This window comes from Lissotriton vulgaris, chromosome 10 (genome assembly GCF_964263255.1).
Source record: "Lissotriton vulgaris chromosome 10, aLisVul1.2, whole genome shotgun sequence".
In the NCBI taxonomy this organism is placed as follows: Eukaryota; Metazoa; Chordata; class Amphibia; order Caudata; family Salamandridae; genus Lissotriton; species Lissotriton vulgaris.
Genome location: NC_141698.1, coordinates 668,023,310 through 668,045,805, shown reverse-complemented (window position 1 = coordinate 668,045,805; position 22,496 = coordinate 668,023,310). Strand labels below are relative to the sequence as shown.

At 44.2% G+C, this 22,496-nt stretch overlaps 1 protein-coding gene across 4 annotated transcripts in view; it reads left to right on the top strand.

The window, feature by feature from the left end:
• ESYT2 (extended synaptotagmin 2) overlaps positions 1-22,496 on the top strand; it is a 556,590-nt gene that overhangs the window by 494,697 nt on the left and 39,397 nt on the right. For all 4 annotated transcript variants that reach the window (XM_086941503.1, XM_086941502.1, XM_086941501.1 and 1 more), the window contains 2 exons: positions 10,154-10,228; positions 18,949-19,035. In XM_086941503.1, coding sequence (XP_086797629.1) covers positions 10,154-10,228; positions 18,949-19,035 — 162 coding nt within the window. The remainder of the gene's footprint in view (positions 1-10,153; positions 10,229-18,948; positions 19,036-22,496) is intronic.

Here is a 22,496-nt window from a genome sequence, read left to right as displayed (position 1 = left end):
TACAGCAGCAGCACACGCTCTCTGTGCCAGTGCATGCCACTCATTATAAAATCAAATTACTGACCTGACGTGCACAAATGCGTGACTGTAGACCTGGCCCTGATAATTAGGTGCCGGTGGTAAGCACCGGCACAAATTAAGCACTGCAGCGTAGCCTAGTGTTTTTAGGCTGCATTATTGTCTGTTATTATCTCTTAAGTGTCTATGCAGGACTGCAGAAGAGGACAACTTAAGAGAATATATCGAATGAAGTGCTCCGGGGTCCACGCACATGGGCGGGACTATTCCCATGATTATGACTATCACAGAGATACCCCTATTACAGAACTGGAGTTACAGGTAAGAAACTACTCCATCTCTCCCGTGAATAAACCCATGTTGCTGGGAAGAAACCAGGCTGGCCAACATTGGAGCTAACCGAGTGGCCAATACTCTAGCAAACACCTTGTGTGTGCATTTATTAAGGAAATTGGGCGGTACGAAGCCCGTTCCACTGGGACTTTATCTTTCTTTAAAAAAAAAAATTATATTAGCCATATTCCATGAATCTGGAACCCGTCCACTGGTCCCAACTTGAGAGATTACATCCGATAGCACTGGGGACAAAAGCCTTTTACAGCTCTTATAGAGCTCCGCTGGGAGTGCATCCTCCCCAGTCGCCTTCCCTGATGATAGCCACACAATGTCTTCAGATGCCTCCTCAACTGTAATCTCCTGTTCTAGTGTGAGGGAGTCTTCCTCTGTCAGAGTCGGCAGATTGCTATCTTGTAAGTAGCTCTGCATATCAGTTAAATCTTGTGATACATCGGGGGAATACAATTGTTGATAAAAAATAGAGAACTGATTAGCTATCTCTTGGGGGCATCTATAAATAGTTCCCCCCTCTTTCTTAATAGCCTTAATCTTAGTTTTAAGACGGTTGTCCATAAGTTGATGAGCTAAAATTTTCCATATCCTACCCCCATATTCATATTGTAATGACTTATGCTTAATAAAGCAGGTCGCTACTATTTCCTTTAAAACCCTGTTTAAAGTTGCCCTATGCTCTAAAAGGGAAACATATAGAGAATATTGGTCTAACTTTTGTAGACAAACGGCCTCCGCATGTTGAAACTCACAGTTAATAAGCTTTTGATAAGCATCTTTAGTTTGTATATCCCGCTCCCTATTCTGTTGATGAACAAACTGCTGAGTAACTCCCCTAGTAAATGCTTTCATAGCATCCCATACGACCCACAGCGGGGCAGACCCTATATTGTCTATCAAATATTCTGAGATTTTTTGCAAAATAAAAAGTCAAAAACTCAGAATCTGTAACCAAATAGCGTGGAAAGGTAAATGAACGAGCAGCTTTAGGAGTATGGTTGGCACGAAAAGAAAAGATTATGGGGTTATGGTCAGAAGTGACCCTGGGACAGACCTCCATGTCTGCCCCTACCAAAATATCCTCTGAGGCCCAAGCCATGTCAATCCTAGAGTACTGCCGGTGTGGCGCCGAGTAGCAAGTATATCCTGGTGTAGTTGGATATAGAACACGCCATACATTGTCAGGGCCCGCCTCGCAGGATCCGGCTGATGAACAAAGGGGTCCACCTCCCGATGTTACCAACACCCTGAATATAAACACAGGGGGTTCGAACCATCAGGCGAGGGATAAATAAAGAAGAAAGACCGAGGAAGGGAAAGGGTCAGCAGGGACAAGGGATCTGAAAAGACAAAACACAGAATAGATATAAATACTGAGCTACATCCAACACTACTCTCAATGATTCTCACTAGAACTAAAATACCTTATAAAGCAGTACTCATTCCTCCAGCCACATAAGAAAGATCTAGTCCAGTCTCCTGTGAGTGAAATACACACTGGTTAACTCATTATCTAGAAACCTATACAACACACTCAGAAATCGAAACCCATATGTTCTACACACCATACAATGTGGAAATGGACTTCTTTTTGCCCATTTTGTATTCTATTCATTGCTTTCTCCAGACCCTTAATTGTTCACTTCCCCAGTAGTAGTTTATAACCTGATGAAGGTAAAAGAGATCAGTCTCTATAGGCACTCCAAACAGGTGGAATTCCAATACTTTTCCTGATTAGAAGGAGAACCAAATCCACAACTAAAGAAGAATAAGTCCATTAGTGTCCACTTAGGATCCTTCTATCGATAACAGCTATACAACAATGAAACGGCAACAGGTGGTTGCGACCACCACTCTGCTCCGCTTCTACCTGAATGACTAATATACAATACACCAATCCGGCAGCGGGTAGTTGCGACCACCACTCTGCTCCGGACATAACATTCTCGTGAACACACAGTAACGTGTAGTAGCCCCAAGATGCTCCGCTGTAATTCAGAACCCAACGTTCCGCAGAACAAACCCCAATACCATACTTCCAAAAGTAGCAGCCTGCATCAGCCGATGCGTTACTTCGAACAGTACCGGCAAACGAACAAGCAAGTGATTCACGCGAGCCACGGCTCCCAGCGGCTCAACAGAAACAGTACCTCAAAGACGAACGAAGGTTCCCACACAGTGTTCTTCTAACAGCAGACAAGAGATGGAAGCTAACTTTGAACTGGAACAGTCCTAACACAACTGACGAAGGACTCAGTATTACGCGCACCTTCACCGGTCACCTTTAGCCTTATACTTCCTGCAGAAAAGGCTCATGGAAGATGTAGTTTTCTAACGGTTAGGCAGGCGCGGCAAGGTAAAAACCTGACATACATCCTGCAGTTAGTGTAATCTCCCAAGTTCTAAGATAGAAGCTCTAACTTTTGTCATTCTTAGGGCAAATGCCCGGCTTCTAGAATCCATGCCATAGTTAATAACGCAATTAAAATCACCCATCAAAACCACCACCCCTTGCCACCCCACTAATTCTAAGCAGATATTGTCAAATATTGTCGGATCATCAACATTGGGACCATATACAACACAAAAAACATATCTCAGAGTATTGATCTCAATTTGAGCAATTGCCCACCTTCCTCTTTGATCTGCTAATACCTTATGAACTTGACAGTCTAAAGTTTTAGACATTAAGATAGCAGCCCCTCTGATTGATACATTTTGTGAAGTACATATTACATTCTGAAATCGCAGCTGTTCGAGAAAATGCTAAATGAGTTTCTGTTAAAAAAAACAAATGAGGTTTATATGTCCTAAGCTCCTCTTGCACTAGTTGTCTTTTAGGACCGCTATTCAGTCCAGATACATTCCAAGAAAAACACTTAATCAATGCCATACTCTTTTAATTGAATTACCATCCTCAAAAACTGATAACTGCTGCCTTCCCTCCACCCAAAAAAATAAAACTGCAAATCTTCTTTTTGACTTTTCCTTTTTTTGCACCCTTCTCCCTCCCTCAAATACCATTCAAACACCCCTTCAAAACCAACCTACTCATCTCCACCCCGTTTCCTAAAGAAGGAATCACCCTCCCCCAACAGCTGCCGTTGGATGTGGCAGCTAGCTTCTGCCAGCCCTACAGAGCTCAACACCGACTGGTCCCACACGACACAGAAAAAAAGAAAAATGAGCTTGCTAAATCCCCTACACCCAAGAGAGCTGCCTAGGCCCAGTCTCCATATAATACTATACAGTTATAATCTGCTCTTCCCCAGATGCTTTAACCGGGACAAAAAACCAAGGTGCCAAAAAAAAAAAAAAATAATAAACCATGCCAGCAATTCATATCAGATGTTCACCGCAAATGTTCAGACCATCTGCCATTTAATTAATGCTTCCTCGACCGCCACATCAGAGACAAAAAATAGTGGCTGTCCATCTTTGATAACTTTCAATCTGGCAGGTTCCTGCAAAAACACCTGAGCCCCTGTCGCTTTAAGTGGGTCAATAAGTTGTCTCATTTTCAATCAATTTTCCATGGTGGGGCGACTTAAATCAGATCTAAAAAATATTGATAAGGAATCAACTGCTACTGGTGAATTGGGGGCGAGCCTTAAAGGACAATGCTTGCCTCAGCAGAAAATTCCTTCAAAAAATCAGAATGGGGCGAGGGTAGCGGGCATTGGACCTCTGAGTAGAGTGGGGAAACCTGTGTGCCCCTTGAACTTGACAGTCCCAGTTTGATAGGTCCAGAAATGCCCTTTGGAGTAGCTGAACGACAGAAGCTTGAGGGTCAGCATCCTCTTTGCCCTCCGGCACCCCGAATAGTCTTAGGTTATTCCACCTTTGCCTGTTTTCCAAATCCTCAATTTGAGCTTGGCAAGCTTGAAGCTGAGCATCATGTGACTGGACAGTTTGCCCCATAGAGGTGACCAACTCCTCTGCTACTCTACTTTGTAGCTCGGTTACATCCTTTATGATGTTAGCCACCGTGCCCGTCACTTCATCCAAAGAAAGCTTTATACTAAGATAGTCCGCTCTGATCTGTGCATGGTGATCCTGAGCTTCCCACCGTTGTTCCTGCAGGGCCTGCAATGTTGCTGCCAGAGATGGCTCTTTAGTTATAGTCTGTACTCCTCCTGTCTCACACTCGGCCTTCGGTGAGGCTGTCAAAATTTTGTTGGCAAGTTCTTCGCTAGACCCAGGCAAGCTGGCCTGGCTGTCCTGAATATAGTATCCTGCTGGATTAGTTATGGGATAGTCGGGGATATCATTTGCTCCCCGGTAGCCACATTATTTCCATTGCAGGTTGTATCCCCGTACCGTGACTTCCTACCAAACCAGATCCAGACAGATGAGAAATCAATGCCTTGACATCTCCCTTTGCCTGAACCCATTTCCTGAGTGGACTTTTCTCTAAGCCTCCTCCACAGCGAGAACCAGAGCTATTATACCGGCTAAACCCTTGCGAGTCCATAGATTTCTTGCGGGGTTTAGTCATTTTAAGGGTTTTTCGGCTATTATTCCTTTTTGAGTCCCCCACTAAGATGTCTGGGGATTTTTTTGCACCCTATTGATTCCTCCTTGAAATTGCCACCTCTGCCTCCACCTCCGCCACAGCACCAGATATATTTAAGCATTTATTCTTAACTCTAGGTTTGGCAGATTGCCCTGTAGCGTTATTTTGACTCATTTGAGTACCCTTAAGCCCCACAAACTCTGGAACAGACACCTCACCAGGGCTCTCTCCCCTAGTCTTGCCGTTGAACAGCTGTCGATACCCTTCAGCCCAATTGTTCCTAGTTGCAGGCATTTCAGTAGTGTCTATAGTGTTGTGCCCTTGAGTAGTCAAATCTTCCAAGTCCCCCAAGTCTGTGCTCCCCACTGATCCAGCCTTACAGCTCATCTCCCCCTTCAAACTACTCTTCACCATTCTCATCAGAGTCCTCCAATAATAGTTTATTCTCCAGATCAGCCTACAAGTTATCTCTAGAAACAGGGCTACTAAGTAGAGCAGCTATTGCAATAGCATCCGCTGTTTATGCACGGAACTCTCCCTCTGAGATGAGTTTGACTGCCTGAGCCGCAGCTCATATCTACCGGCCCTCACTGAAGCAGATTTGGAACCACTCTTCGAGTTATCTTCTCCCGCGGGGGGCTAGTACCCGAGCCGCTCGTGCAGTTTTTGCCACGTTGTTCAGCTGCGCCATGCCTCCCTTCAGGGCTGTCTTCCTAGGGAGGCGCAAGCAGTAGATCCCCAATCCGCGGCAGCAGGTCAGCGTGCAGACCCGCCAGCAGACTCTTCGTGATGTCTGCTAATGCCGCCCAAACCTGCAGCCAAGCCCAAGCATCGGCGCTGTCTTCGACAGAGACAGAGACCAGGTTCCAAAATTTGATGTTACTCGGTAGTCCGGTAATCTGAGTAAGTAGAGCGTCAATTCAGTTCCTCTATTCTTGCCGCTTGCATCGCCGCATCGGTTTGACCAGCCAGGAGCTCTGCTGGGCTGTGGACACAGCGGCGTTTAGTCCCCCATCTTCCTTCTCCCGCAGTGGACATACTGTCTCATCCACTTTCAAAGGGATTACTAGTGGAACCACATTTCATAACTCTACTTCATAGCAGCACAGCTACAATATGCTGCCAAATGGGCTTGCACATCTCAATAATTTGAGTCAAAGTTTCTTGCAGCTGGGGTAGGCCCAGACGAACCATGCTTGACAATTATAGTAGGGGACAGCCTGCTGCCAAGCTGATTACCATGGATAAATATTGTTGGGGCAGCTATCTCCAACTGCATAGAATGGGCATGCATAAGTCCTGAGGTGTATTCGTCTTTCTTGGCAAGACGGAAAGACAGTACGAAGACCATTGATCTCAGATCCAAAAACGTCTCCATTGAGCCAGTGGGCTGCCTGTATGCTGTCACCCTCTGCATATTTGGGTAACCATAGAATGATGGATTCCTTGAGGTTAGTTTCTTTCTACGTTAACCTAGCACATGTGATCTGAATGCTGTGGGCTTCTGTAGTAGTGAGCTATCAACAAATGACCCGTCCTGACATGGGTTACTGTACATAAGATTATTTCTGATGGATACTTCTAACCGCACATTCCTGTGCCAGAGTGGATTTTGAAACCTTTTTTATAGCAGTGCGCTTGTGCGCCGACTCTGTACACTACCCTTGATCACTGATGTTGGTTCCTTTCTTTCTACTCCTTCAGACATAGATCCAAAGTTCTCCTCCCAACTTTGTTGGTTATCTGACCACTTTTCAAGCAATTTTACCAGTGTGCTAGAGAATGATGCCTCCACCCAGTGTAACAGGCTTCAAGCTATGCCCCGACTGCAGGAAATAGAAGTTGATCATGGACCAACATGAGTTGTGACTTATGTGTCTGGGCTCGGGCCACTAATTGTCATGTTATGAGTGTGCCTCATTGCACCCGAAGGTGATCCAAGACCTGGCAGCAAAGCTGTTTGTCACAAGACATATTTACAGCCTACAAGTAATTCTGCTCCTGGTCCAAGGTGTTATCTTGGTTCCAGTTCTGAAGCCGGTCCAGTGACTGCTTAGCTCGTGCTCAAGTTCCTCTGGTAAGTTTAAGTCCTTGAACGAGTATAAGAAAACAAAGTGGGACTCAACCCCATCCCGTCACTCATTCCAAATTGAAAACGGGAGGGTGTTGCACTGCCAGTCACTTCTTTAAGGTCTCTGGCATGGAATCCATTCCTCAGCTGGCCCTAATTTGCCCCATATTTCCTGGGTCATCGCCAACCTGGCAGTAGATCAAGGCCTTCATAGAGATCATGCTGAAAATTGTTGATGCACTTCTGGTGGGCCTACAGACCCCATGGCTCTGCAGCGGCTCCCAGTTATGTTACTGTCCACTGTTTTTTTTCCATTGCCACCTGTCCCCTTGGGACCTAGTATCATACCCATACTGACTCCATTACAGATTTCTACTCTGGCCCCAAGATCTACCCTGGTCTCTGCTACGTCGGAGCTGGTATAGATGCAACACATGTTGAAAGAGGATTTGGTGTCAGACCCCGAACCGATTGTGGCCCAAGCCCAACTGTTGTTTCTCTACCAAATCACAAATGTGTGACTTGTTGTCATACAATCTGACCCAAACATGGTGCTTGTGCCTCATCGTACGTACCAGCAGAGGCTCCATTAGGTTTTTGATTCTGACTCTGGTCTTGTGCCAGAGCAGGGAGCGTCCCAGGATGATGATGATGACTTGCTTCCCCTTCAATATAATGGATACATTTTATACATGGATTTACAGAATACCAGTGTGCGTGAAACCTTACCTGATGCAGATCTTGACTCGTCACTTTGGCCAGCAACGGAGGAGAGTGACTAATTTGTGGTGGTTGTTGTCTGGAGGTCATCTGAGGTTCTATGGTTACAGCTGCCTTCCTTTGAGACCAAATGCAAAAGGTGTCATGGTGAGCAAAAGAACGATGGATTTAACCCAGATCTATTGACTCGGGTGAATGTTTGATTTGCTCTGCATTCTGTCCATCATCGGTGTGACTTTTGCTTTCTCGCCCTAAGTGTGCCGGGTATGCCTAGACGTTGGTCCCGGGCTCACTGTGTCACTGGATTCAAGCTAGCCTGACTGATATGGAGTGATGACCCGAAACCGGTCCCTGGATGCTTGTTTCCCGTCTAGGGTCTTGAGCTCAAATGTCCATGGACTCGATAATTCTCGCTTCGGTGCCTGACCTAATCATGGGTTCACACTCTAAAACTCTGGGCATTAAGCCTGCTTAATCTCCACAACGCCCCCCCCGCGGCGGGATGCCTGGCTTTCACCTTGGGGATGCCCTGTAGGGGCTATCTCACAGGGAAAAGCCAGGACGGGTTCCCAAGGCAAGAGCGGAGATACCCCTTCGGAGGACGATTCAGGCGCTATATAAGAAACATAATAATAATAATAATAATAGGGAGGACCCGGCTTGGCAGTTTGGTCTGGACTGTTCCCATGAGGCACAGGGTCAAGACTGATTTGTATATGGCTGGGTCCAAACTGGAGTGGCATGGTGAGCAAATGAACAGTGGATTTAACCCAGTACTATTGACTGGGGGTGAATGTTTGATTTGCTCTGCATTCCGTCCATCATCTGTGTATCGTTTGCTTCCTTTGAGACCAGACATTTGTTTTAATAGACATTTTACTGCCTGGACCAGCCATTTCTAAGCCTGTGCTTCCTTGTAAGGATGTCATCATTGATACTTTGATGGCCACTAAGCCCTTTTGTTGCCTGCCTGTGAATAGGCAGGTGGCCAGTTGCCTGGTGGCCAAGATTTTGTTCACCATGTACCCTACTCCAGAGTGCCTTAACGTGTGGGCCTGGACCAGTAAGGGAAATCCTAACTCATTTCGGCCATTTTTAACAGATAATCCAAGACGATTGTGGCTTTTGGCTAGCACGTTTTCTTTTGCCAGTCTAGCATTACAATCAGTCATTGCTGTTTGTTGGCTGGGTCGTTACACACACATATCTTGTTGGACATGGCCAGCGAGATCTTGCAGGCCGTCCTGGAAGAACTTAAGGCCTCTTTGACCGAAACAAATCGGTGAAGCATCTGCTGACATGAGCAGAACATGAACCTGAAGATCTGTGAGATCAGTGTTACGGATAGTTTTATGGTTCTTGTGTGCAGCTTTCACAAAAAGGGCCCAAACGCAAAGCTTTTTATACCAACTTAATATCAGCTCAGACACTCAAATGCATGTGTCAGGGCAAAATATTAATCTTCATCAGAAGTGTTCAAATTTTGCTCTCCCAATTTGGTGATATTTCTTAGTTATCAGTTAGGATTGGGCGCACGTTTGTGGGTGTTTAAGGGAGATACTACCTACAAAAGTTGGTGAACATCAACATACTTGTAAGCTTGTGGGTTCGTTGCGAAATGGCTCTTGTCAGCAACAGAAGTAAGTATGTTTCCAAAGTGTGGATAGGCAGGGGGACACTCCTACATAGCATAGGGGTGTACGATACGCAATTTAACCATGTTGAAGGATGTATTCCATGTTGAGAAATACACATTCTTATCCGATTTTGTTATGCTGAGGGTGTCACACTGTGGAGATTCAGCATAGTAATGTATATGCCTGTGTTTACTTCTGGGAAACGTCAACTGTTAAGGATTTCCAAGAGTGCTCCTAGAAGTCTTGAGAACTCTATAAAAGTCAAACATTTGCCTCAAGCATAGTCGTAATCCCATGGGAATTTTACTATTTGTTATGCCTTACCTTTTATGCAGCTGCGTGAGAAGGTGCAGGGGGGATTAGCTGTATTATTTTTTCATCTTTGCTCTTCCATCCCTCAGGCGCCGAATTATAAAATCTTCAAAGGGTAGCATTTTCTAAGCAGTACATAAAAGCAATACTAAACGTTGCTGTCTGAAAAAAAGATTCTAAACCATTCACAGGATGCATTTTTCTACTTTATCTGAATAACATTTCAAGAAGAAAACCCTTTCAACACCTCTGCTCTCAGATAAAAGACATAACAAATGAAGTAATTAATAGGTTTAAGGTGTAAATGAAAGTCAAGAATAAAATGTTCTAGGAATATGTGACAAGCATTTTATTGATCCACTAGAAGAATAAGAACTAAGGGAACATGCTGGCAAATCTGAGGAATACTTTTGATATCCAGTGACAATATCTTCTTTAAAATAAGTGAGTTTGTGCACGAGAGGATGAACATAGAGCTTTTGCAACATGCAACAATTGTGTATTACAACAGGCTTTTTCTTTCTTAAATAGACTGGCAAGAAAATGAGCAGCGTGCCTAATCCAGTTGTCCAGTTTACCATCGGACACAAACAGGAAGAAAGTAAGGTAGGCTCTCACTTTTCATTGCTTGATAAACTAAACGCTGAACTTAATTATTATTGCTGTTGCTCATCAAGTAGTATTGTGCAGATCTACTAGGAGGAATATATATATATATACATATATATATATATATATATATATATATATATATATATATATATATATATATATATATATATATATATATATATATATATATATATATATATATATGTTAAAGCATTTGTTATAGCTAGGAAAATTGTATTTATTCTTTCTATACAAAACTATTTATATGTATATGTGGGTGTGTGTGCATACATGCCGCTGGGTACTTATAGTTAGGTCAGCTGTTCCATAGGAAAAGTTTTTTTTTGTTTCTAATAACTCTGGCCCTGCTAACTTTCCAAAAAGGTGCTACTTTTTATACTAGTTAGTGCATAGAAAGTTTTGGGATGGTCAGTCAAGCAGGGGAGGGCGGCAAAAAAAGGGGCTGGGGTTCCAAAATATTAATGCATTTTCCATGGACTTTTTTACTCAGGAGATCAGCTCAGAGCACTAGAGTCCCCACCCTTAAAAGCAGGAAGGCACTCGCTTTCTGCGGAGTCAATGCCACGTCAAAGCTTGCACTGATCATTCTATACGAAAACGCATAAGATAGATCAAGCAGGGCAGCACAATCTTAAACTTCTACTCATGAACTGCAGGTCACTGAATAAACACAAGGTGGAAATTCATGATTGCATCCCGATGCACTATTCCTTACAGTAAACTGGTTGCACGAGTCCTCAGCTCCAGACATACTTCAAGCACTGCCACCTGAATATGGGATCCTCTGACAGGACTGCATAGACAAGCAGGCATTGCGATAATCCACAAACGGTCCTCAACATGCTCTATGCTTGCAGTAGACTTAGACCAAAGCGAAGCAGCCTCCTTCACACTAAAGGCATCCAAATACCACACAGTCCATGGGTTTTTGATATGTCGACCTTCGGGAGTAGCTTCGGGATTTATTTCCCAACTGGTAGAATTAATGGTCCAACCGGTACTACGGCATAGCAATCTAACTATCCTGGACCTAAACATGCACTTTGATAATCACTCTTATGGCGAGGTCCTGTTTCTACGGCAAGAACTTGCTGGCCTACATTTAACACTTAAATCCATGCACCCAACACATCAACTAGGGCACACATTAAACCCTATTTTCTCCAACTGCTCTGATCTGGTTGTTGACACCCCCCCCCCCCCCCCCCCCCCGACGGCTGTCTCTAGTTCGACCGGCACCTTGTGACCTTTTATATCCCCTATCCAAACCACTCCCTCAAGTTAGAACAGTACCTAATGCCACTCACAGGAAATGGTCCAAATGTAATGCTGAAAACTTTACTCAGGCTCTACAACTGAACCAACCCTCCCTAGGTAAGAATATTAATGAGGTAAGTATAGTAGCTGATTAATATATTACTGAAGCACTGGATGGGATTGCTCCATGGACATCTAGTGCCTCCCGCAGACTTACAAAACCTGCACCTTGGTTTAATGAAGCCTTGAGGATGGCTAAGCAATTTTGCAAACGCTTACAGCGTAAATGGACAACAGACTTTTCGGAGATAAACAAGGCTGCCTCCAAGATGAGCTTAAAACACTATCACTCACTGGTCCCTGGGACCGGCCCTTAAAAAATATTTTTAGAGACATTCACAAAGTGGAAGGGGTCCCCAGGGGACCCCTTCCAATTTGCGACTGCATTACCACCCTCTGAAGAGGGTGGTAATTTGCAAGTGTTTTGCAACCGCAGTTGCGGTCCCAAAACATTCATACATTGCTTTGCGAACGCACCTTCATAATAGCGACTCTCTATTCCTAAATAGAGAGTCACAAATAAATTGTGACTCACTATTTAGGAATTGTACATGGCCCTTGGCCATTTTCCATACGCAAACGGGTCGCAAACCTGTGTGCGCATGCAATTTAGGGTCGTACATCTGGCCCCATGTCCCCTGTCCTGAATTTTTTTTAAAAAGGCGATATAAGGGAGCTGAGTAGGGATATCCTTCCCCCCTAGGCTCCATTAGGGTCAAAATACAAAAGAAAATCTGCAATTTATGCCACGACCTGAGCCGCATTCTTGTTGTTTGGTCTTGGGGAGCCTACTCCCGGGGGTTTATTTAAGGAAAGAGGTGTGTGGCTCCCCTCCCCAAGCCATTATAGGCCTCGAGAACCCCACCAGAGGCTGCTTTCCCATAGGGGAGGAGGCACTAGGCTCCCATCTCCAGGTGCCTGAAGTATTTTTTTTATAGGATAGGGTGCACGCCCCCCCTCCACAGGCCATTTTTGGCACGGGACAACAACCCCCAGGACCCAATCTAATAAATGAGGGGAGGTTGTTGCAAGGTGCCCCTCCCTTAGCCATTATAGGCACCAGGGAGCCCAATCCAGGCCAAAAGGGGGAGGGAGGCCACACAGTCTTCAAATCCCTCCGGGACCCCATCCCCGGTGGCAGAGTCACTTGTGTGTCCCGTGGAGCCTACACCCGTGACACTGCAGCTTCTCTTCCCGCACCGGCGCGGGCAAGGAAACTTGTGTTTGCTCCCTCCTGGCAGGAGCATTTTCAAAACTTCGCCAAACGAGAGCAAACTAAAAGTCTTCTCCCAGCTGGCGATAGCTTTTGAAAATGCTGCAAACTGCTGGGAGCAGACTTGTGATCTGTTTCCCTGCCGCACTGATGCGGGCAGGGAAACAGATCAAGATATTTCTCTCACCTGGAGGCAGCAGATTAAATAGCTGCTCCCTGTGGGCTTAAGCAATGCGGGCTCACAAGGAGAATGTTATCTCTATGACTTTGGGGGCTCGGCATGGAAATCAGTAAAATCAATATCTATTGTCGAATAGATTTTGGAGGAAGGCCTGAAGTTGATGAAGAACCCAGCTTTGGCCACTGGTGTGGTTCCATGCATGGACAAAAAGTACAAGGCACCACACTCTTCACCAACCTGCTTGATAGGACATGCATGTCCAGACTCTGTGGTGAAGCAGGCTGCACAAAGGCACTCCAGGAATCCATCTACCTTCTGTTTGGTGCCTCCAGACAAGGAGGTTTGATGGTATTGTCAACCTGCAACTCTGGCAGCTACCTCCATCAAGGCCTCAAATCCATTAGCATCCTGGGTCGCTACGACCATCAAATGTGGTGTGACCTTGCTCCTCTCCTAGATTATCTCCCAAAGGATAAGAAAAGAGAAGCAAGATAAATCTTGCAAGAGAGTGCCAAAGCGTCCTCTCAGATCTTAGAAATGCCATGGACGTTTCTTCCATCACTTTAAAGCAGATGGCAGGTACTGCTGTTCTGCACAGACAGGGCTGGTTGAATGGCACTTTGCTCCACCCTGAGGTTCCAGCCAAGATTTCAGATTTGCCTTTTGATGGGGAAACTACTCAGCAAATATATAGATGATGCTCTTCAGGACATCAAGTCTGATACCGAGACTGCACTCTCTCTAGAAATGCAGCAACAGAGGCGTGTTCAGCCCTTTTTGTGGAGGAAGAGGACGAGGGCAGTATGTACAGAGGCCCTCTAATCTATCATATAATTATCAGCCATATGCACAGCAAGGATATCGACCCCAGGACACGGGGCAGTTCTTCCTCATCTGCATACTTGAGGAGGCCAGCGCGAAGGGGACCCCCGGCTTGTGGAAAGGCCCAAGACTCTCTAGAAGAGTGATGCTTCTCAGGCACTAGTCATCTCGTATCACCATGAACCTTCGAACCACAATCCCTCCTTTTGTTAGTCAGGGGAAGTACTTCACAACAGACAAATGGGTTTTAGATATTAAACATCAGGGTCACACCATGTAATTTGTTCAAAACCCCCCACACCATCTGCCTCCTAAGAGGAGGCATCCCACCTCCCCCTCCTGAAACTGGAGATATCGCTGCTTCTCTCAAAGGGGTTATAGAGGAAGTTCCTTTCCCGCAGCACGGTAGAGGTTTCTATTCAAACTTCTTCCTCATTAAGAAAAAGCCCATGAAATGGAGACCGGTCATGGACCTCAGACAGCTGAGCAAATACATAAAGAAGCAACCTTTCAGAATGCTCTCTCTACAAGAAAGTCTGTTGTTGCTCAACAAAGGGGATTTTAATGACGTCTCTCGATCTCTTGGACACATATTTCCTCATTCACATTCCAATTCACGTAAAATATTGACGGTTCCTGAGGTTCGAGGTGGCAGGGTTCCACTACCAGTTCAAGGTTGGCCTACGGTTGGCTTCCAGAGTATTCACAAAGTGCATGGCACTGGTAGCTACTTTCCTGAGAAGAAACGAGCGCCAGGTATTTCCATACCTTAATGACTGGTTAGTCAAGGAACGCACATTACACTCTGCAGAAGAATCTACCTCGGCTTGTTAGAAGCATTCAACTCTCTGAGGCTAAAACTCAATATGGAAAATCATCTGTCATACCAACACAATCATTGTTATTTCTAGGGGCCATTCTGGACTCCACGGTCGCCAAAGCCTACCCGACTACGGAAGGAGTCCACAAGATAAAGGATGCGGCTGCTTCTCTGGCAAAAGGAAGGTCCCATTCAGTGAGAATGTTCAAATCAATATTGGGGATGCTATCCTCGTGCATCCCATTAATTCCGAACTGCTGCCTACACACAAGGCCATTGCAGGAACAGCTGGATGCCAAATGTGTTCAAATACACGGTTCGTTGGAAGATATCATCCACATCGCCACTACAATTAAGCAAACACTGTCATGGTGGGGAAAGAACAACATCTCTCCAGGTTAATTCTTTTAATGAGCACCACCATGCTTCATAATGACAGTGGACGCCTTCTTGGAAGGTTTGGGAGCACATCTCCAGGAGCTAGAAATCCATGGAAAATGGTATGTCCAAAGAGATACAGATGCACATAAATCTTCTGGAGCTGAAGGCTGTATTCCTGGAACTCCAAGTGTTTCTACCCAGGACTCCCGATTCTTTTGTCCTGGCAACAATGGACAATACCAATACCATGTTCTACCTAGCCAAGCAAGGGGAATGAGATCGAAAAACCTCTCATCTCAAGCCCAACTAATATGAAAATGGTTGCTAAAGCACTGCATTTCACTGCAAGTCGAACATGTCCCATGCGTAGAAAACGAATGGGCGGATTCTCTCAGTAGTACATCAAGTCAATGTCACAAATAGGAAATAAACGAAAGACTGTTATCTCAAATCTTCAAGAGGTGGGAAACCCCAAATCTCGATCTCTTTGCAACCCGTCTCAACAACAAATGCAAAGTGTTTGCAAGCACATTCCCTCAGAAAGGATCTTGAGGAAATACTCTTCAGATTCAATGGACAGGAAAGTTGGCCTATGCGTTTCTACTCTTTCCTCTCATTCGCAGGGTGTTACACAAAATAAAGAGAGAACCATGCCATCTCATTCTCAAAGCCCCAGCATGACTGAGGCAATACTGGTACACATAGCTTCTCCTGATGTCTGTGTCCCCATCCATCCATTTGCTGCCGATGGAGAACCTGATTTCCATGAACAAAAGCCAAATATTGTACTCTCAGATAAAGTCTCTCAATTTTTAAGCATGGCACCTCACGAACATGAATTTGGATCTCTTAATAGTGAAGCAGAATGCAGATCTATCCTGGAACACTCACAACTCTTTCTAAAAAAAATCGTATGTGGCAAAATGTGAGAGATTTTGCTTCTTGTGTTTCAAGAACAATCAGCTTCCTTTTTGCTCTTCCCCGGAGCAGTTGTAACCTGGTGAGGTCAGGCTTAGTACTCTCTTCAATAAAAGTGCATTTAGCTGCAATTTCCAGATTCAGGAGAAGAACCGGGGAAATTTCACTGTGATCCACAATACTCATAAAGGAATTCATGAAAGGTCCATTCAGGGCGTTCCCACCGTTAAAGCCCCCTGCAATATCCTGGCAGTTGAATACAATTAAGTCTTGGCTCATAAAATCGCCTTTTGAACCAATATACAAAGCAGAGATTTGATATGTCTCATGGAAAACAGTTCTTCTCTAGGCTCTCAATTCAGAAAAGAGGATCTGTGAAATCCAAGCTTTCACCATCACGGAGCCTTTTTTGCAGTTTAAAGACAATAAAGTGTTGTTGAGAACCAACCCTAAATGAATTCCTAAGATTCAGACTTCTTTTCACCTGAATGAGCCTATTGTTCTGCCAACATACTTTAGGAACCCTTCTTCGGCTGCAAAGAGGGCTCGCCATTCTTTAGATATCAAATGTTGCTATAAATGTTGTGTTCACCGAACAAAGACTTTCAGTAGATCCAAGGGCGGCTCCTCCACTAGGGTGGAGGAGCGTTGCCCCACTGCTTTCTCGTAGTGCGAGAAGCAGAAACATAAAATGGTAAAACTTCCATTTTATGTTTTTGCTTCTCGCACGGCAGGAGGCAGGGGAGGAGTGGTGTGCCTACTCCTGAGTGAGCATGACTAGTTTGGTTGGCCCTCTGGGGCTGCCCAAACCAGTCATACGCACTCTGCCCTTTCTCCAGTCAAGCTGCTATGCAGTCTACATGGAGAAAATCGCCTCCCCATAGGCGCCTGGCTGTGCGCCATCCTGACCAGTCACAATGCTGCTAGTGCAACATTGTGATTAGCTTAGGGGAGAGGAGCGAAGCTGCATGATTCCTTTTCCTGCCGGAGGCAGGAGAACAGAAGCAGGAGTTGAGAAACCGCTTGATCTGGCCGGCCGGCAGATAGGTACGTTTTTAAAATGTATTATTTTAGCACCTCCCCACACGACCCCCAGACCACTCCCCCCGCGCACCCAACCGTGATTAATGCCGGCCGCGACTGAGTTGATCAGATCAGCTTTTCATCTCTTTTTTACTTACCAAAAAAGGCTTCACACTCTCTAGAAACAGAATAATCCGTTGGGAATCATCGGTGATCACCTTTTGCCATGAAAAGGTAGGAAGACTGCTGTCTGTGAAGGTTGCTGCTCATTCAGCAAACCAACATAAATGACATAGACTATATGGGCACCTATCGACTATTGTAATTCTTTTTAGGAACACTGTATATTGCTTCAATATTACAAATCTCCTCCCTTTTCATTAATTGTTGGGATAGTAGGTGTATCCTAAAAGTGTGCCTCCTTTAATATCCGCCCATTCCCTTATGATAACCATAAAAATTCCAATTGCGAAACATATAACACACACCTAGGTGTCAAACTATACCCAAGAAAACAATACAAAAAAGTGTGTGAGAGCGAGATGGCACCTTACGGGCGCACCACCAACGGGAACCTGGCAGGTACTCACCAGGATTGCCCTGTTCTCATCATTGGCACCATCAAGCTCGGAAAAAAGAAATTTGTGTCCAAGAAACACAAACAACGGTAAGTGTATGCAGTGAGAATATACCACAAAACAACCAGTAAAGTGTCAAAAAACATATAAAGTACACACAACAGCACAGATATATAATTTTATTCTGTTTCTTGTGTTGGGTGTGCAACCTAAAAAAAGCGAGTGTGGTTACTAACTATCCAACCAACACCACTTTACTTGCCGACATGTTTCACTGCCATCGATTTTCAGGCAGTTTCTTCAGGGCGTCATATGTATTAAAGCCACTGCATAGGGACAAACAAGTCTTCGCAACCTCACACGGCCATCAGCACTCGTACCAGGCGGTAGGGTAATGGTCTTTTGGAACAACACCAGTTGTGGATCATGGATCCTTCCCCTTCAATTTTACACGATAGAGAAAGGTGACCGGCATTAACTCCGTAGGCGGAGTTAATGTTGGTTTATGTTGGTTTGCTTTTTGAGTGGAGGGCGACCTATGACTAGCTTTACCCTCTAAGCTCCTGGTAGTTTCAATGCTGCTCATTCAGCAACAAAGATGGCAACGTCTGCAGCCCGGTTTGCTGGATTATCGCTTCCAGACATCTGCAGAGCAGCAACTGGGTAGAACGCTCATACCGTCACCAAACACTACTCTTTGGATTCAGCATGCAAGGCAAATGCTGCTGTTAGACAGGCAGTATTGTGTCACCTGTTTCAATAAGGTACACATTATTCTTTCTTTATTTTCCTGTGATAATTTTCTGGTAATATATAGTTGTTCCTTATATCTCCACTATTTCTACGTATTGTGTCTTCACAAGACATTCTGTTTTTTAGAGAGTGTTTTGTTGCCTAACCCTCCTCCATGTGTTCTTTGCTGACTGCCAGCTGCTCCGATTCAAGCATGTGAATTTATAAAAGATTCAATTCCTGGGGAAAAAACAAATTACATACCGGTACATTGTGGTTTTTGTTTGAATATTGATAACTTTAGTAGATTCACATGCGACCCGCCCACATTCCCGTTTAGGCTCACCTCTTTGATACCTCATGGACATGCATGTTACACTTGTGCTCGAAATCTGAAGCATGGTGACTCTGCAGGGGAAGAGTGGTCCAGGGTCTTGCCTCTGATTGGCTGGAGTTTGGGTCTATTAAAACAATGTGAATTGGTTAACTATGTCAATTGTTTTCCCTGTCTTTTAATGTATTTACTTTGGGCTGCTTGTTTTGAATACTGTGGGGCTTGCCACCATGAGGACTGGGGAGATTCAAGCATTTAAATCTGTGAAAAAAATCAATACTGAAGAACCACGATTTACAGGTGCCTCACAGAATAGAAAAGTAGTCATGCATATGGTTTTGGATGCTAACATATATTGTCTTCATATTTTGCAGATTCAATATAAAACTACTGAACCTGTTTGGGAAGAAACATTCACGTTCTTCATCCACAATCCTAAACGACAGGAGCTTGAAATACTGGTAAGTGTTACAAATTCATCCATAGTATTTGAACAACTTTTTATGCAATAGCAAATTTTTGTCCAGCAGCAGAAAATGGAGGTAGCTGAAACAGCGGGATAGCTAAGACACTAATTACTTTTGACTCTAGATTCCCTTGAATGGCACAAAGCTGCCAGTTTGGTACCTCTATTGTCTTCTGTGATGCTGCTAGCATTTCACTGTGCAAGATGTATTGGTAGACAGATGCCTATAATGGGGTTGCTTTCCAATAAGTGATTTAAGCTGGCTGTGGTTGACCAGGTAAAGGTGGTTGATAGTACTTCGTCATACTGCCTCAGTCTCGTCTGGGGTATAGAAACGCCTCTCTCTCTCAGAATCATCTATAGCTTTTTAAGTATATTAAACCAAATGTGCTTTATACAGGCCTCTCTCACTGTCTTTGCTCATCAAAACCAGACTGTGAATTATGTGACCAATAAATATTAGAGGCTGCATATGTCTCCTGTGTTGAGAAAGTCTTTGCTCCACAGTGTCTTCTGAAAGGCCTGAAGTTCAGGTGGGAGCTTTTTCTACAATGAGACAACGTTTTGAAACAATCTTACAGAGAGTATTATAAAGAATACATTTTAGGATGTATTTTAGAAAGTGCATGAAGACCATATTGTTTTAGCTTGCTTCACCTTCTCTTTCCCTATTTACTGTTTAACACTTGAATACTCTTTCATATGATCTTTAGCACTGTTGAAATATATTTAGATTTTAGTTTACAAGTGATTTTGTTTACAAAAGCAAAACTTTGGTTATCTGTAACATCCTTAAACCCTTAGGTGAACATTAGCTGCCTTTGCCATGCTTTAGATTCAGTACTCACTCATCTTATCCATCAGGATGGGAATAGTGGTCCAAGGACTAAAATAGTTCCCACCTTTCCTCTCCTACTGATCAAATTTTGTGGAACTATCTTCTTCAGATCACCCATCCTTTCTCATGAATATACAGCCCCTCACGACTCTATTGTTCCCCCTCTCTATTCAGTCTCTGCGTGGAATCACATGGCTTGATGCTCCATGTGTGGGCTTCTCATACACTAATAGATTCCCAACTTAAGATCACCCTTTTTGATATGTCTGTTATGAAAACGTAACTCAGACGACAGGCCTTCTACATGATAGAATTGGCTTCTCCAACATTCACCATTGGTATCTCGCCCAAATTGTTCTCCCTTGGTAAATTGCTGAGTTGCACTGTCAACCAGAATCTCATGATGAATCTCAAAACTCTCAGAAAATTCCTCACTCCAACGGTTTCTTCTCAAAAAGCTCATACCTTGTAAACTCAGAACAGTGGTCCGAAGCAAGTCCTAGTTTTTTTTATACCATGACAGAGGCAGCATCTTAAATTCTGCCCGGTTTGGAATCAACCTTGGCTCCTCAAAAAGACATATTTTGTGCAGCACCTTTGCTTGCAAAAGGTGCCGAAAAATGAGATCACGTGCCTCAAATTTTAAGTGAGCTGTATTGGCTCCCTCTGAAGGCCAGAATATACTTTAAAATGGTCTGCATCACTTTGGTTACCTGAAAAACAATTACACACCTCAGATGAAGAAAGAAACTAGAGGTAAATCTAGCCTCCTACTGGAGATCACCTAACCCAAAAAGACAATACAGTGAAAAAGACATTCTAATGCCCAGCACCAAGACAACTGCATCTACTGACTAAACCCAAATCGAAACTCAACCCAAATATGTTGGCATCTCAAAAGGACCCAAAACCCCACCTTTTTAGAATGTGCCTAAAAATCTCGGACCGTTGTCTCTTTTTGTAGCCGTTCTTGTTAATGTACTTAATATTTTTATATGATACTTAAGAAGTGCTCTGTTGCTCTTCTGGCTGCATCCTGTCTTACCCAAATACCTCAAATGAATAAATAAATCCTTAACCATACTAATATTTTGCTGTGTATGTCTTGTGTTGTTTTTTGTTCTGTACCCACCTATGTGAGTGGGGCAACACTGAAAAGGCTTACTGGTGCTACTGGACATAAGACAACTAGTAGAACAGCTACTTAAATTATATTGGTAGCAGTTTATTTCATTATCATCTGTCACCTCTATACATAATTGGAAAAGCTCCTCGTGACTACCTTGTCGAGGCTGATGATGCCAGAGAAATTTGGTCTTTAGGTCTGTGGACAGCATCAGATTGGCAGGACGGGCAATCGGCCATTGCCGGAGGGACCCGAGGCCAGGGCCAGCTGGTGGGACTTTTTGATAGTGAGGCCACTGGGAGTTGATGTGCTCTTTTTGAGCATCACAGCTAGCAGGAATATTACCTGGCGGTGGGGTGAAAGGGGCCTGTTCAGGGAAACAGATTGTAGGTGGTGGCCATCTAAAAGGCTCTACTATTGTCTCCAGCAGCAGACAGACGCACCTCAGGTGGCCACTCCCAAATTGTCATTTAAAAAAAATGGGAGGGGACTCCTGTTCACCGCTGAACGAAAGTACAAAAACAAAGCAACCAACCAAAATGAGCAAAAAGAAAAAAAAAATTGCCAACACAAAACAATTAAAACAAGCATTTGCAATACAATAGGTCTCGCATTTGTTAAAATTAGAACTGTTGGCGTTGAAAATATAAATTGTTCTACTTTTCCTTTTTTATTTGCAGTGGTGGGATTATAGTAGCATAACACTATTGCCTTTGGTATGACCTTGCCCGGCTGGTGAATGTGTCAAAAACATGTTAGACTGGTGAAAAGCGGAATCTAAGAAACAAACGATGTCACATAGACCACATTATGGCAGGTGCGCTCACTATGGAAATTGCTATGGATCAAAAGAATGAACAGAGCTAAAGCAGCTAAAAAAGTATTAGCCAAAAGGTAAACTAGGAGCGTCTGGTATGAGGTGAGGAGGACACAAAAACTTAGCAGCAATCCGGAGCCTTTTATGCTGTTATTCGGGAACCCACATTTTCACACTATCTTCTTTTGTGGGATTGTCAAATAGCGGCCTTGAGGGAACACCCGGTGCACACATCCTTTGTGCGCGAGTGCCTCACCAGTGTCGTTCTGAGCCACTGAGAACGGCTGCAAGGCTGGTGCCAGGGCAGTCAACCTTTTGCGGTAGGTGCTGGCAGCGGCTCTTTGCCCAAGCTGGCTTGCAATCTGTGCCCACAGGGAAAGGAGCAAAGGCTAGCCGACTTTTATTCTGGACTTATCACCTGCTGTCACAACAGGGAATTGAAAGCGGGTCCTTAAGGTAGCAAAATTAAAAATGATTGTTGCTACAGTGCTATTACTAAGTTAAACATGAACCGAACATAAGAAAAACGTTAAGTGTGATAAGGTAACATACTTCTGGGGTTCTTAAGGCACATACGTTTGTCTAGTGAATCTTGAAAACACAGGGAAGAGGAACACTACAGGGAAGCGCTGCAGCCTAAACTGATGACAAAGACCATTGGGTTGCGCTTATTGT